This window comes from Artemia sp. Qi Xiang Cuo, chromosome 1, assembly GCF_049724085.1.
Source record: "Artemia sp. Qi Xiang Cuo chromosome 1, ASM4972408v1, whole genome shotgun sequence".
NCBI classification, from domain to species: domain Eukaryota; kingdom Metazoa; phylum Arthropoda; class Branchiopoda; order Anostraca; family Artemiidae; genus Artemia; species Artemia sp. Qi Xiang Cuo.
This window is the reverse complement of record NC_142794.1, coordinates 75,344,154-75,361,787: the sequence shown is the minus strand read 5'-3', so window position 1 is coordinate 75,361,787 and position 17,634 is coordinate 75,344,154. Positions and strand designations below refer to the sequence as shown.

At 37.3% G+C, this 17,634-nt stretch overlaps 1 protein-coding gene across 1 annotated transcript in view; it reads left to right on the top strand.

Annotated features, from left to right (window-relative positions):
- LOC148956731 (uncharacterized) overlaps nt 1-17,634 on the top strand; it is a 104,167-nt gene that overhangs the window by 74,994 nt on the left and 11,539 nt on the right. The window contains exon 8 of the mRNA XM_089087045.1: nt 11,541-11,621. Within this exon, the coding sequence (XP_088943171.1) occupies nt 11,541-11,621 (81 nt within the window). The remainder of the gene's footprint in view (nt 1-11,540; nt 11,622-17,634) is intronic.

The window sequence follows — 17,634 nt, the reverse complement described above, 5'->3', positions numbered from 1 at the left end:
AGCTGGTTTAGTATTAAATCAGGAGTTAAGCAGGGTTGCGTTCAATCCCCCTTATGTGGATTATTTTGATGGACTTTGTCTCAAGGAGCACCGAAAAGGCAATGGGACACCACGGAATCAAATGGGGATGAAAAACTCTCCTGGACTTAAATAATACTGATGATTTAGGCATCCCAGATGAAAGTGTGAGCAAAATGAATGAACTTTTATAAGTTTTGCGAGTTCAGGGTGCTAGAATAGGTTTAAAAATTAATGTTACGAAGACTAAGTCGCTAAGGCTAGGAATAAGTGAAGATGAAAAGGTGACGTTGGATAACGAAAAGATTGATCAGGTGGGCAGCGTCACTTACCTTGGTAGTATTATTAGTAAAGAGGTGGGAGCTGGTGGGAGCAGTGAAGATGTTAAGAGTAGAATAGCCAAGGCCCATGGTGTTTTTTTCACAGTTAAAAAAAGTTTGGAAGAATAAGAAGATAAGTTTGCAAACCAAGATTAGAATATTAGAAGCTACAGTGATGACAGTAATCAAATATGGCTCTGAAGCATGGGTTCTCTGAAAAGCGGATAAAGATTTGCTAGATGTTTTCCAGAGAAATTGCTTAAGGATTGTTCTGGGTAACCGGCTGACTGACCGTGTTTCAAACAGTAGGCTGTACGAAAAATGTGGTTCAATACCGCTCTCTAGGGCTGTAATGAAAGACGGTTTGAGGTGGCTAGGGCACGTTTTGCGGATGAAGGATGGCAGATTGCCGAAGATTGTTATTTTCGGCCAACTGCCTAGGGCTAAACGGAAAGCAGGTCGTCCTCGTCTGGGGTGGGAGGACGTCATAAAGAAAGATTTAAAGTAAATGGGAACTTCTTGGGAGGGTGTAAAATGAGAGGCTTTTAATAGATTGGTATGGAATAGGAGCGTGCTTAGCTGTGTTGGCCTCAGGCGGTTTGGTGCTGCGGTGAGTTGTTAGTAGCAGTAGTAACCTAACCTAGGTACCTTTTCCTCCTTAAACCACAAAAAACAACAGTTTAAATATTGTAAACGCAAAGACAAACCACGCTTTGCCATCCATTTATATCTTGCAAATATCCGTTTGACGGGTTTCCATTAGTAGTTCCTTGTACATTATATAGCGTTGTGTGCCATAGAATGCACAAGTACCAGATTCACCGTATCATTTTGCGCTATTTAAAGCAATGGGGTGGTTTCTGGAAGCCTGGTCAAAGATTGTGCAAAGTCCGGCTGAATATCACCGGAAAAATGCAGCCGACAGTACATGGTGGTTGTAAAAACTAGTCTCGGAGTCCTTCTTTGCTTTCAGGATGGTTCATTGTCTGGCTCCCGCCGAGAATGAAAGTATGTTAGGGCCAGGTGAGGGCTTTACAGAGTGACGAGGGGAACCATACTAAACAGTTTAACGTAAAGTCTGTTCAAACTGGGGTCTGGAGGGGAAAGTTGTCCCCTTTACCCCATAGCAAATTACACCCTTGCTACTGTTACTTTACTCAACCTTGCAATGATCCTGGCCTCCCAGAGGTCTGAGGAGCAGGACGGTCCCAAGTCCGTAAAATGAGGAGGGTTGAGCGATAGACTTGCGACCTTTCCCCGTAAAATTCCAAATTGCAAAAGAAACACCGATGATAGCCTCATATTTTACTTCACCATTCGACGACGACCCCAGCACGCCCACGGACACGATTTATGTAAGCAAAAACTATGACGAAATTTGGATTTTGGAATGTAAGGACACTAAACCAGCTGACAAAACATGAACAAGTACTCAGAGAGATGAAGAAGTATTAGCTAGATCTCCTTGCTCTAAGCGAAGTCAGGTGGATTGGATCAGGACATGAACAACTAGAAGAGGGTTACTCGCTAATTTACAGCGGAAATGAATCCTGGCACCAGGCTGGAGTTGCGATAATACTGTCTGACCAGGCCACCAAAGCACTAGTTGAATGGAAGCCAGTCAGTGAGAGTTGCTTACTTGCAAGATTTGTAACCACCCATATGAGAATCTCAATCATTGCATGTTATGCTCCTACGAATGATACAGAAGATACTGATAAGGAGTCATTCTACAAAGCTCTTCAGTCATTGACACCAGAAGTCCTGGTAGATTATGCTCTGAGTTTGTATCTTATGGTTGGCACAACTCAGTTTGAACATACAACCATCCACAAACAGTCGTGGATCTCGCCAGACGGCAGGACGAAGAACCAAATAGATCATCTCCTAATCTCAAGGAGATGGCGGAAAAGTCTTCTGGACGTACGTGGCTTCAGAGGGGCAGATGCCCAGTCAGACCACATCCTGATGGTAGTAAAATTGAAAGTCAAGCTGAAAGCGCACAAAAATGCAAAATAGAATTCTGCGAAGCTTTTCTGAGAAACAAAGAAACCTTTGTGTGGAGTTGAAGAACTCATTCGCTTTGCTTGAAATAGAAAACTGCACAGACAGTCCGGAAACAGCATGGCTAAAAATGAAGACAACATACAATCAAGTTGCTAAGAACGTGCTCGGGTATAAAAAGAAACCTAAGAAGAAAGCTCGGGTGTAAGAAGAAATATTGATATCACAAGAAACTTGGAAACTAATCGATGAGCGCAATGACTTGAGACAATAAATTCTCTCTGCTGGCGGTGACAGACCTTCGGTCTTCGCAAATGTCCTGTATAGAATGAAGGACAAAGAAATCAAGAAGTCAGCAAAAGCTGTCAAGCGGAGATCTGTAGAAGAGAAGGCTAGACTAGCAGAGGAAGCAGCTAGAAAAGGAGACTCCAAAGCAGTGACTGAGACTTGTGACTTTAGACAATAAATTCTCTCTGCTGGCGGCGACAGACCTTTGGTCTTCGAAACTGTCCTGTATAGAATGAAGAACAAAGAAATCGAGAAGTCAGCAAAAGCTGACAAGCGGAGATCTGTAGAAGAGAAGACTAGACTAGCAGAGGAAGCAGCTAGAAAAGGAGACTCCAAAGTAGTTTACAGGCTCGCAAATGAAATATTAGGAAAGCTACCCAGCAGATCCAGCCAAGTCAAAGACGAGAGCGGAAATGTTCTCACCGAAACTGAGAAAGTTGACGAGAGGTGGGTATCCTTCTTCGAAAAGGTTTTAAATAGACCTAGACCAACTGACCGAGAAAGCATCCCTTCTATGTCATTTCTTAACCTGAAAATTACAAAAATTCCCCAACATCTACGGAAATACTTGTTGCAGTGAAAAAACTCAAGAATGGAAGATCACCTGGTGAAGACTGCATAACTTCGGAAATGATCAAGGCATCAGTGAGGACATGCCTCTCAGTGTGGATAACACTGATTGCATCTCAGTGTGGATAACACTGATTGCAACAGTCTGGAATTCCGAAAAGGTCCCTGGAGACTGGACCAAAGGGATAATTGTTAAGATATTTAAGAAAGGTAGTCCTGTACAAAAATCATAGAGTCGAACAAGTCCATGAATTTAAGTACTTCGGAAGCTTGGTCGATTACACAGGAGAGGTGCAAAATGAGGTCAAGAGAAGAATTGGCATGGCAAACGCTGCTTTCAACAAGCTTAAGCCAGTGTGGAAATCAAAGTACTCGCTTGCACTAAAGCTGCGACTTCTTAATAGCAACGTTTTGGCCGTGCTATTGTATGCCAGTGAGTGCTGGAAACTAGATGTTGGGACAGAGAAAAGACTCACAGCATTTGAAAATATGTGCTTGAGACGCATGCTGAATATCCGTTGGCGTCAAAAAGTCAGCAACATCGAGGTCCGCAGAAAAACTGGCCTGCCGCTTATTACTGAAGTGATTGAGAAGAAGAGATGGAGCTATCTTGGCCACGTCCTTCGCATAGAGGACTCAAGAATCCCAAACCAGGTTCAACAATGGCATTCACATGGGCGTCTACAGAGGGGAAGACCGAGAAACACACTCAGACACACGTACGATCCTGATCTACGTAGTGCTCACACATCACTACAACCCCAGTGGGAGGATGTACTCGCCGCAGACTCAATACGTCACATTTACCGAGGCTTCGTCGATGCCCTATGCGGCACAGATGGCTCAGGAGAACCTAAGTTCTAAGTAAGTACTGTTACTTTACGGATGGAGTTGTACACTCCAATGCTATTGGTATTATAAAAATCATGCATACCCAACTGCATGATTGATAGGGGAGACTGGGGTAATGGCGTTCACCTAAGGTAAAATGAGAATAAAAATACAAAGAAAATAAAATTCAAACCTAATCACGTTAAATCGCTAGCATAGTATATTTTACCTATTGCATACTTGGATTGAGACTTAATCAAGATTACATATAGGCATTAAGCATTGTTTTGCCAAACCTGCTTTGACCGGTATTACCCCCTGTCCTAGGGGTAATGGCGGTCGGTAAGGTCATGTTCTACTAAAGGGCTGTAAATAAAAAAATGTGGGAAATTTCATTGACATAAACACGTTAAGTTGAAATCATCATATTTATATTGTTACATAATTCCGTATTTAGGAAATTACAAAAATGTAATTGAAAGTATTGACATAATTAGAAATCAATTATTTAAAAAAAACATCTTTCCATACTAAAAAATGGCTTAAAAAATTCATATAACTTATGAGCTTGCAGAATTTTAAGTCAATTTTACTTTCTTGAGCACATGTCACATAAATAGCCCTCAGGAGTGTCCCATCTCCGGAACATTCTTGATGTGCCCATAATGCACAAGAAGTGCACCGATACCACATTTCTCCATCTTTCCCGGTGTCTTCGCAATAGAAACAGGTTTCTTTGCCGATCTCTGTCAAACATAGCTCACTTTCTGATTCGTCTTCACAAATGTTTTCCTCATCAATTGAAGTGTCGGAGTCAGATTCAAAAAGGTTCTTGGTCATTTTGTTTTGCTCCACTTTTTGTGATTTTCTTTCAGGAACAGCAGGCTTTTTCTTTTCTCCATTAAATTGTTTTTTTACTCGCTTAGTTCTTTGGTTCTTTTCTTCTTTCCTTTTTAGTTTTTCCTTGATCTTGGTTTCTTTTTCTTCTCGTCTTCTTTTTTTTTCTTGAAGCATGATTGTCATCAATGTTGAAGCAAACATATGAGAATGTTGCTTTTTTTTCGCTTCTTTTTTTGTCTCATTAATCCAATCACTGCATCCAGGTAGAGAATATATCTCTTGTATAGACACAGTAATTTGTGTTTTATCCTTAGTCTGAACTTTCTCAAGTAGGACAGAGAATTGTAAGCTTTTTTCAATCGTGACTTCGTACTGGCCTACTTCTACGATGTCTTCATTTGTTCATTTGCAGTAGCTTTTAAGGAAACGTCCACACAAACAGGCGTTAAGTCTTGATTCTTCTGGAGGATGTCCTCTACCAAAAAATCCTCATCTGTGAAAACTCCTGGATTAAGAGGATGGATCCCTGTGTTTTTGAACCCACTTGTTGCCTTTGCAATCGTAGCAACTGGTGTATACGCCTTATTGAATATCTCTGCTACATCGTAAGGGGTTATTTTTACTTAACTCCTGGATTTCATGAACAAATCACATTCCCTTTTGTAAGCAGCCTTCAAAGGCGAGTAAAATACTACATCCAGAGGCTGAAGTCTATGTGACGTATGGGGCGGTAGTGACACCATAGCAATCCCTTTCTCCCTACAAATATCATATGCTTCAGATGAGCAATGAGCGGAATGGTTGTCCAGAATGAGAAGCATTTTGTTGTCATTACTAGCATGAGTAAACTGAGCAAAGTGTTTTTAACCAAACAAAGAACAGTTCTTCATTGATCCAGCCTGTCTTAGAGCATGAGTAAACTGATCCAGGTGGCCCATTTTTTCTAAGAGTGGGGAAATACGAGCTCGAGGACATATGAACATTGGTGGAGCATAAAGCCCTCCCGAACTCATTGCACACACAACTGTAATGTTTTTTCCCCTTTCCCAACTTGTTATAGAACCCACACGCTTTTGGCCCTGTTCTGTCAGTATTAGACCAGGGTCCTGCACAGTGGTGATCCCTGTTTCATCTACGTTCCAATAATTGGTATATTTAAACTTGTTTTTATCCATAGCCTGTTCTAAATTTTGGAAAAAACGATTTACTTCGTCTTTGTTAAACCCAATGGCTCTTCCGAGGCTTGTGGCTTGAGGTTTGCGCACACTAATTTTGTTTCTGTCCAAGAATCCGTACATCCAATCCAAGCCAGCCATTTTTGTTTCTTTATCAAATGTATGGCTTAATAGGTTTCTTTATGCATATTCAAATGCAATTTTTCTTAATTTCAGTGCAGTGATGCCGTAGAAAATCTTTGATAAAGTTTTTACATGGTCAGCTAGAGCTGCTTCGTGAACAGGATGGAAGACACACTTCCTGCCTAAGCTTGGGTCCGAATTAATCCCACTGTTCATGCGTTCTCACAACTTGCTGAATCGTATTTTTAATTGGTCAGCGGCCTTTCGAATTAATAATCCTCTAGAAATGGCTGTCTTTGCTTTCTTTAAGTCCTCTGCAGTCCATGCAGCTTTATCTGTTTTCCTTATGAATTTTCTGGCATCTGAAATGTAGAAAAAAAATGAGTACTAATGGGGTAATGCCGGTCATGACTGCCATTACCCCTAGCGAGGTGACCACCATTACCCCAACCGCATGGTTATTATTTAACGACTAAAAATCAGAATATCAGTGCTTAAACCTTAATAAAATGCTACATGATACAATATGACTTACCTTGTTATAAGTCTCGTTCCGTGAAATGTAAACAGAAAGAGCTGATAGTGGATTAAACTATTGTCTGTCTTATAAGGTGAAACGTCAAAAGAGTCTTTCTTACACGTCAGACAAACTAAGGCTGGCAAGGTGCCGAGCGCTCTAGTAGTATATCCATAAACTGTCTTGAGATAGCAGCACCCATCGATGTGAATCTGTGTTATCCACTTTACGAGAAATCATAGTGACCGCCATTACCCGCTGACCGCCATTACCCCAGTCTCACCTACTCATTGATTACTATACTACAGCTATAAAAAGCATAATTTGATTTTCTGTGAGAAAAATATTGACTGGCAGACTGGCAGTCACATGCATTATGAAGCTATGCCCTAACCTCATCCCCAAAATAAACAGAAGTGCTGCTACATTGTAGTGTGGCTTTTTTAAGCTATTGATCTTCCACATCCCAGCTTCCCCATTACCTGCTTTAACTGTATGTACACCTTAATAGCTACCAACCCTTTTAAGTTTCTTTCAACTGACAATTAAACAGTTTTATGAGACTTTGGCTATTTGTGCAAGATTTTGACAAATATTCACCTTCGGTTGAAGAGAAGTGGAGTAAGTAAAAACTTGTCCACAAGGACAAGGGATAACAACGACTTACAAGTAACATTTCACATGGCAACAATGAAATTCACTGAGCTTTTAGTGTGAACAAGTATTAAAAAGCAGCAGCGTCAGAAGAGATACATCTCTTCTTGCAGAAGAAAAGAGATACATAAATCTTGTGAGAACAGATATTTCAGAAGAGATACATTTCCTGTAAAAAAAAAAAGAATATCAAAAACGAAAACAGCTTTTTTTGTTTTGCAGTTGCCCTTTTTAAGAGTTTTGGTTCCTGTTGGGTCGAGTTACTTACAGTTCATTACCTCAAACAGTTTGATCAATCTTCAAACTCAAATATCAGCTTGCAGAGTAAGAAATAAAGACCAACTGTTTGTAAAAGAAAAATAAGTTTGAAAATAATTTAAAACTTCAGAAGAAAACAATCTGTAAATAATAACCAAAGTTTACTTTTGGCTATTATATACAATATTTTATGAATCATGTTTTGGGGTTCCTTCCGTTTTAATCAACTATTCCCTGAATTACAATCTAATCTATAGCTTAATTTTGTGTCATTAAGAGGGGCAGACAGGAGTGGCTGCATTTTTTACAGTAAGACGATTATATTTAGGAAAAGTTTTGAATGGCAAATCCAATTCCTCCACAATTTTTGTTTTTAATTCTATTGTTTTTATCTCAGGATTAGCCTTCATACAGGGTTTATAAAAGGCGTGAAGGTAGGCCTAGGTATTTAAAAAATTTCCAATGCCCTTATTTGAGCAGAATATCTATTCCATAAAATTTCATTCAATTACTTAACAACTTTTCCTAGACTGTAAAAAGATCCTAGACTGCAGTTGAACTACTCGATCAAGCATGTGTACCCGCAAAAAATATTGCAGGGGGAGGGTACCAGAGTAGCAATGGGGAGGAGGAGGAGGGGAATACATTTTAAGATAAAAAATTATATGCAAAATAAAATTATCAAGGAAAAAAGAAAAGTGCTGAATTTTTACATAGCAAATGAAGCAAAATTCTACAAAATTTTAAATGGTGAAGATTCCTGGCAAAAAGATCAATTCCTTTAATCAGTACTTATTTATTACACCACCAACACTTAAGATGTGAAGAATATTATGCTTTTACTAGCATAGGAAGGAAGGCCAATAATTCAAGGATCTATGCCTAATTTTGATATGTAGTAATAGTAAACAATTTAGACAAAAACTTTGTAAAGTAGTGAAAAAATTATGTCAAGTTAAATGATAGTTACTAAGGGTGGATTTTCACTAGTGATAAATCACTAGGGATGGCAACCCTGAACGAAAAGGGATTTTATGGGAACCGATATTTTTTAAGAAGACAGATTTTGGGGAAAATGCCCCAAAATTTCGGGATAGTGGAAGCACTTGTATTCTCAAACAAAACCTGCCAACAAATTTTACTAGGCCTTGAAAACTGCCAAGTAGCATTGTTGCTATGCTACCCTACTTTTTGCATGGCAGAGCTCAACTTAGGTTTTGACAGCTTTTCTTTGAGCCAAAATTATTTTTATATGTAAGAATGGTATTTTCAGACAAAATCTACGCACAAATTTGAAAACCCCCAAGTAGCATTGCTACTTTGCTACCTCACTGTTTGCACGTTGGGCGACAGACTTTCTCCTATTGAAGTTTATTTTTATTCGTTTTGTTATTCATGCCGCTCTTCTGTTTCGTCGGACAAACATTTTTTAAAGTTAAATTTTGCCATGTTTTTAATTTACTTTTAGCGTGTAGATTATAGATGGTACAATTATTTCCAGTATGGTTTCCTTTAGCCGGACGTTTAGCAGCAGCTGTAAACTACATTGCATATTACGCCAAGAAATTCCAATGGAAATGGTAAGACGCTAAGGAACTGGAATTGAAAAAAAAAATACAATATATGTATCATAGATATTTGGCCTTTGTAAATCTCCATCCAAATTGAACATAGTTGAAAACCACATTTTTGTAATTGATTTTCTAAGTCACATAATGATTTTCATTCTAACTGCAAATGGCTTTAAAGTCGTAAAAAAAATTCATAGGGCCCAGTTTGATCAAAAATCTTATTTGAAATCGTTTGTTGGCACTTTTTTTCAAAAAACATTCGGAAGTGAAACAAAGCTTAAAAATAAATCTTTAAACTCTTTTGAAATCAGCCTTTGGTAGGTTTATTTTTTTTCTTTTATAATAGCTTCTACGCATGAAGCTGAAACATTTGCAATTTTATTGTTATCTGTGAAAAAAAAACTTTTGTGATTTTCACAGTCGTATTTGAAATATAGGCCTACACCAGTTTTTCTATATTTTCGTTTCTTTTTTTGTAAATTAAATAAAAAAACAACATTTTTTCCACTGAAAGAAGGAGCATAATTACAAATTATTCCGTATGTGAAAGGGGTTGCCCCCTCGTCAATCCCTTGATCTTTACGCTAAACTTTGAAATTTTATTCTAATTCTTTATGAAAGACTCCCGAAACACAAGAGTCGTTCCATTGAAATAAGTTACTTTTTTAAAGCACTAAAAAATAACTAAAAAACAAAACAAATACCTAAGACTTTTGAAGATGATGTCGGCCGCAAATCGCGTCGGTTAAAACAGCCTTTAGATGGTCACATTTAAATTTTTCATTAGAAAAGGCTACTTAAATTGTAGGCTACCAACTTCTCCTTTAGAGCCTTAAAAAGCCCCGGTGGAATATGGAGCTGCCCGAAAAAGTCAAAGAGAGCCCGATCTACTTTGCCTGAAAAGGCCGTGATATATACAGCCTATATACGTTTGTTCGGTTCAACAGATTAAGAAAAAATAAGTTGGAGCTGTGAATGTTCGCTCTGTTGAATTATTCGTATTGATTATGATTTAGTGCTCCGAAACCTGTTCTTGAACCTGAACCTGCCTACTCGGGCTACAAATATTGTTGAAGTTTAGGTTGCAAAGGCTAGAGAATCATTAGGCCTGTATTGATTTTATGGTACATTGTGGGTGTCTTTAAAAACGGGTATTAATTATGTTCATTAGAAGGTGCTGCTATTTCACATGCGGTAAAGATTCTAAACAATGAAGTGTATTGTTGCGTCTTAAAAACACTAACTTGCACTTGAACGATTTTGATGTCACAAATTCACTCGGAATTGAGAAATTACTCCCGTTATTGACAATTATCGTGTGCTGTTTGCTGCCGTTTTATTGCAGGATCATGCTTGGGTTGGGATAAGTTTTGCAATTAATAGTGGGTAGAATGGTATTCGCCAAGATTATTAAGTTTAGGAATAGTTTGTGTATTAAAATTTTGTCGTTTAATGTGAAGCTAAATTTACCTTATCACTTAGACATAACTTATTCTTAATTCAGGCCTGATGTATTTTCTTTTTTTCTAACTCTTGAAGTTTCTTGAATTAATTTGTTTTTAAGAAACCTGAATCGCAAGGTAGTATTGAGCAGACTCCTATTTAGCAGACTCCTGTCCTAGCTGTTCTGAATTATCAAATTTGTTGGATTTCCAAACAATGATGCTCATAGCAGTTTACTTTAGGTTAGTATAAGAAAAAAAATACGAAAACTATTCCCAATATTATGAACCTTATTCATAAAATATTACAGACTACTATTTAAGTCGGATAAATAGAAAAGTATCCATATATGATCATATATTGTTTCAGACACCACACTGGCTAGGCATGATAATACAAAAATTGTTGAAAAACGAAGACCGCTTTGTTTGGTTTAATAATACAGCCATTATTATCCCCGTTGAAGATCTCACGCAAGTTTTAGGGATTTAGTTGAAATTTAAAAGTGCATCCTCCAAAAAGTGGATCTTTATCCTTGATTTATTTATTTTTTTTTTCATTCTGTTCCTTGCAATAAGGGTGGCTTAGCAAAGGTTTTAGCCGAAAAGTTTGCATTTTTCTTTCTTTTTTTTTCACTGAGAGTGGATTACTTAGTTTTTATCGATTTTCTACGTTTCTAAAAAATAGAAGAAAACCTAAAGAAAATAATTTCTAGCACTGATTGAAAAAAATGGAAAATAAAGTATGGCCCAAATTTGACTTTCAAAAATCATATCATCTAAATACACTTAACTGGAACTCATCAAACCCACTGAATACCACTGATTTTATATTTTTAATTAATTGAACAATCAGCAATTAAATACTTAAAGTATAAGAGAAGTTACATGACCTAGCAATCAAGGAATCATTACTATTTATTTTTCAGGTGGATATTCTATGTCATTCCGAGCTTTTGTTACCGGAATATCGCTTATTAGATGTTGCTTATATAACATCTTGGACGCAGGTAATTCTATTGTACATTGTTAGTGTCGAGGGGTCCTCACTTTCTGCCACCTGGTGTGTATCTCAGAACGCCATGTGTTCCCCACATTTCTACCATGCTTGGCACGCTCCACCTGGCATCCATGTTTTCTAAAATTGAGCGCCCCTCGGTTAGGGTGGACTATTTGATTCGCCGAAATTTCCTTATAATTATCTAAAATGGACTTTGTCAATGTTTTTGATGAAATTAGCATTGCAGTTTTATTCTTGGATCCAAGCTCGTATGTTTTTTTGTATTTTTTTTTTTTTTTTCAATACAGTGACCAAAATTCAAAATGAAATAAGAATAAGCCAAAAAATCGAATAAAATAAGAAACTATTTCATAGCCGAAGTTTGCTTGCGCATGTTGGTTCTAGTTCTTCCTCCCCCTCGGACAATACTCCCCTCCCTGCAGATAATTTTCCTCGGATAAATTCCTCCCTCCGCTGAAAATTCCCCCACATGCAAAATTGAGTAGCCATATAGAAAGTACAAAATGGGTACCTCGAAAGGTCAAACAGATGTCTTAACGGGTAACAAAATGACCAGATATCTGATTTTTTAATGAAATTTAGCAATCCTTTTTCAGATGAATTGAATCAAACAGTTCACATTCTCTGAGCATTATACGAACGAAACATACCAGATTAGTAGACATCGGTCTAGCATTGCCTATAGTAAAGGACCATAAGGGGCTCAGTGTGATATTAAATCTTACCAAACGCACATCATGTGAAAGGGGTGGTCTTATAATCTTTGGAGGGGGTTCATTCGATTAGAAAATCAAAATTTCTTGTGCCCTTTTTAAGAGTCAAAAGTATTCGGATTCCAAGCAGCAACCCCCCCCCCCCCCCAGTATATCTGTTGGATATTGGAAATATGGACATATGGAAAGATAGAACATCAGATCCCGCCAAAATCAAAAGAGGCGTGAGGCAAGGGAGCATTCTTAGTCCTCTCATTTTCAAACATGCGATTTCCAAGATTCTGGACCACATCTTCCCCTCCCTTCTACTTCACGGTACCGACCTGTCTTACCTTGCATACGCTGACGACGTCCTTCTGCTCAGTAGATCAAAAGCTGACTTACAAGATAACCTGAGTCGACTCCACAGTGACTTTCTTTCTACCGGACTATCAATCAATATAGAGAAGTGTGAGTTTTTAACCTTCAACGCACCTAAAAGTGAATCTGTGACCCTCGGCAATCATTCAGTCCCTGCAGTGTCTGAGATACGATATCTGGGTATCATGATTGCAGAAACGATCGGTAAAACCAGGCAATCCATCGTCAAGCAAACAACCACCGCCATTAAACGTGCTTACGGGTCTATAGTGCCGAATCGCGGACGCTACTCCAGGAAATCTCTTGCCTCAATTTATCGTTCAGTTTGCCAGCCACATGTAATCTACCTTGCCGGTGCATCCCATGTGCTGACAGTGAGAGACTGCGAAAAAATCCGAAAGTGCTACTATAAGTAAGCAAAATTTTTACTGTATATATCCAAGCGATACCGGAATTCTCAACTGGAAAAATATCGACTTCCGGAGCCATCCAAACAATGGTCGACCAGTCAGGACAATTCAGTGTTCAAAGTCAGATTGATGAGACGTCGTTTTTCACCTGCATTTGTTTGAGTTTCGTATCTTTTTTCTTTTTTGTTGTGCTCCACTATAATCTTTTTGTAGATGGTGGGTAATTAAATTATTATTATTATTTATAGGATGGACCAAATTCTCATATGATTTCATAAATTTCATTCGGATGTCTTTGGGGATAAAGGGATATTGGAAGGGGGCTAGTTGTCCTCTCATGTGTCTTGGTTACTTAATATTGCACTTAAACTTTTAATTTTTGTTTGAATGAGCATTTTCCCAATCTTCTTGGACCATTGGTTTGAAACAAACAACCCTGAAAAAAAAAAAAAAAAAAAAAAAAAAAATCTGGGATCTTGTTCGCAAAAAATGCAAAATTCAAATTTTTTGTAGGTGAGCGCTATAAACCTCTACCTACAAAAGTTTTGTAATTAGGGAGAGAGGCATTTTAGTACAAAAACATTTTAGTTCTCGTTGAGTTTTCAGGTAAATATAGAATTAGTTTTAAGGAAGGGGAGGTATCAATTAATATGTAATCCCTCTTGATTTCTGTGAATATTCCTGTTCTGCGCAATTTTTATCCCAGTTAAGAGTAACATTAAACTCCAAAAGAAGCAGAATTTGTTCCTAATAGGAGGTGGCTACCCCCTTCGTATCCCCAACCTCTACCTTGTGGTCGTAGAAACTTCGAAGGATGCTCATTGTATCGGAAACTGAAAGTTCTAGTCCACTATTTTTAAAGTCACAGGTGATTGGAGGCCAACCAGCTCCTGTCCTAGAACTGTTTTTGATATATGATCCTTTTGCTAATCCTTAGGACACATTACCGATAATTTAAGGTACTTATTTTGTGCTTTCTCTGTGACTACTCAATTTTGCGGCCGAGGAATTATCCGGAGAAAATTTTCCACGGGGACAGGGTGGAATTATCAGCGAGGGTAATATCCGAGGGGGGAGCCGGCCCTGCATATTTCTCTACTTATTTTCTGTTGGCAAGTCTATGAAAATAAAAACTATTGTCTACTGCTAAACCATAATACTGCGCTTTACTTTTGTAAGGACTATTTGTAGATAACTTTGAATCCTATTAGGAAATACTTTTAAGTGGATTTTGGCAAAGCTGCCAAATCATTTTAATTTTGTTTCGCTTTTTGCATGATCGTAGTTCTACTAAAAATGGGTGTAGTCTATGTGTGTTTTTTTTTTTATATAAAAATTTGTTCATAAACAAAATTAGCTCATAGGTTATAGAGCAAGAATAGAAAATAACGCTTAAAGTGCGTTAAGTGCAAATATCGGCGATCATTTAAGAGTTTGAAATTAGCACTTTAAGTGAGCGATTTTTATTCGATTGCAAATTTAAGTGGTCCAATAATCTAGAATTAGATGCCTGTCTAGTCCACTCAAAAATACTACTGTGTAACTTAGCGGTTCTTAAGCTTTCAAGAGGAACCTACCTCGTCAGCAAAGTTGAGATAAAAATTAGTTGAGGGCTTTAGCTAAAATGTTGCCGGTCTTATAATTTTGTCTTTATTCTATTTTGTTTTTACCTGCCAGAAAAGTAGCTTTTTTCACGATCTAAATTTTTTCAGACCACGAAAACTCCAGCTCCCTAGAGCCTCGAGAATTTATTTTCACTGCTCAATGCCTTTTTATTCATTGAAGAGTTGGCAATAATAAGTCTTAAGATCAAAATATTAATATATTCAGTTGCACTAGTCGAAATTGAGTTTGCCTGTCTCGGTCTCTGTTTGAACTTTGTGCGTCTTGATCTGTTTGAATTCTGCCATGAAATTGGTAAAAATTACAAAAATAAGGCATGTCTGTAGCGATTGAATTTTACTGGAAGAATAGTATTTTTTTTTTTTAAGTAGCTAAAAATTGGCATTCACGCAGGAATCCGTCTCCAAAGGATGTGATATTTGGGGGGGGGGAGGGGTGAGTGGCAAGTTTGAAATAAACAAAAAATAGGATATTTGGGGGGGGGGGAATATAAGAAAATTGATTGAGGAATCATTTAAATCTTGCTTATTTGCGCTAAGAGGAGAGTCACATGGGTCCAAAAACCCCCTTCCTTTCCAAAAACTCCCCTCCCGTGTTGTCAATAATAATGATGATTTATTTAGAACCCACATTACACCGAAATATATGACTCTCATGGAGTAGTTGAATAAAAAACACCGGAAACGAAATTATAGGTATACGTAAAAAAATGAACATCTTCTAATACAACTCTAAAAAAAATTCTATATAAAAAAAAGGACTGATAAGGCGATGGTGGAACCGTAGCTTAAGTTAAGCAATCTTTCTAAGATTCGCACATAGCATGTCTAAATCAGGAGTTTATTTGTTTGTTTTTGTCTATTTTTCCGCTAAAAGCAAAACAACAATTCGGACTGCAAATGCTTTATCTATGCAAAAAAAGGTCATTTAACCTGCTTCAGGAAGGAAAAAAGATCCAAAAGTAAGTCAAATTCAGAAGTGAAATTGAAAAATTCTCATGTATAGAGCTTCATTAAGACCACTTTTGAAATGGTACGTCAATAAGGTTAAACCTATCCCCTAATTTACTGTCTCGGTACCATCGTGGTAAACGGAACAATTACTTACAGTATATAATATGCCACACGTAGGGCATGTTACTAGAATTACTTTTTTTTTAAAACAAGTGGGTAGTACCTAGAGAGGAAAACAACAACTGGAGAATTCAACGTGTTGTACATACGACAAAGAACCTTTTGGCTCCTTTTGGCGTCATCTACTGATCGAAAGTTTCAAATACGCCACCCATGGGTTATAAACAGCACTGAAAGTCCCGACTTTTTATTATTAGAAAAGAGCTTTTTGGTGATTTGTCCACTGCCCTATTTAAATATTATATATGGGTACTTACGCATTATATGAGCCTTTCTAAAAAGTCAAGTTTGGTTAATGATAATGAAATAAAATAGGATGAATATATAATAGTTTATAAACAAATTTGGGCAATATATTTGCAAATTAGGGGGGGGGGTAAAGCATAGCATATATTAAATACGTAACCTAGCCTATGTACCTCCCCCCCCTGAACCCCAAAAAACAACAGTTTAAATATCGTAAACGCAATGAAAATCACGCTTTGCATTGCATTATGCTATAGCGGTGTCTTGAATTAACCCGTCTGGCGGGTTTTCCGTGACTTGCTTCCTTGTAAAGGCCCATATAATGCGTAAGTACCTATGTCTTTTTATCCGTATTTTCGTTTTGTTTTAACTTTACAGAAATAGACATACATAGAGAATCTAATCATTATATTCATCTTCTAATTTGAACATTTTGGTGGCTGTGAGAATGCGTTGTTTAGGATCTGCTCCACCCTCTCCAGTAATATCAAAGAAATCTGTTTTTGCAAATTCACAACTTGAGCCCTATTTAGTGTTGAAAAAAGATTAAATCTTCAAGCTCCTGGGTACGTTTAGAGAAGTCATTGCTCTTCGAAATAACTTGACAGTTTTATTTACTGTTACAGAATTTTGTGTACATTTTTTCTCTATGACGACTCGGACATTTCTAGCCAAATTTTGTGTTCCACTTCCAACCACGAAAGAGCACTCATTCTTTCACAGACTTAAATTTACGGGTAAAGAGAATGATACCTTTCCTCGTCAGACAGGACTTTGTTTTGTTGTGCCTTCTGGAAGATATTCTTTAAACATGTTTTAAATCTTTGGCTACTATGGGGCGTGGTTCGTCCTTTACTGGGACCAGGAGATAACTGTAACTTCGAACTGACAGATAAAATAAAATTATTTTATTTAAAATTTTAAGAAATTATTCTAGTTTCTGTTGACAAATCATATTTTTTCTTAAACCCTAAATAAGTTACTGCATTTTATGCAGCTAAATCTACATATTTTTTATAAGGTTAAAATTGCTATTTTGATCTTCGTATGCAAGAAGATGTTGATAGCATTTTCTACTAAAGTGTTATAGAAAATACAGTTTCTCGTAAAAAATTAATTAAATTTTTAAAAATAATTTTTATTAATTACGAAAGGTTTTTAAATACTTCAATTTCCTTTTAAATGAGCCATTAAACAGCTGTGGGATTTTGAAGTGCCCCGCTAGTTGCGTAAAAAAAAAAATGGGAAAAAAAGATGTCGTCGATGCAGAACATCGTAATTCAAGCCACTTATCTTGTTTTCAAGCCAACATATTTTCTTTGTTGTCAAAAAGGTCGTGGTAACGAACTGTAAGTAAGGAGTGACCCGGCTCAATAGTAACCGAAACTCTAGAAAACGGAATATTGATATCAATAGATACATCAAAAGAATCAGATTTACTGAACACCAATTTTATTACAAATTACTCCTTTTGTACATAATATTGAGAATAAACATCATAATTACAGTAGCAGTAG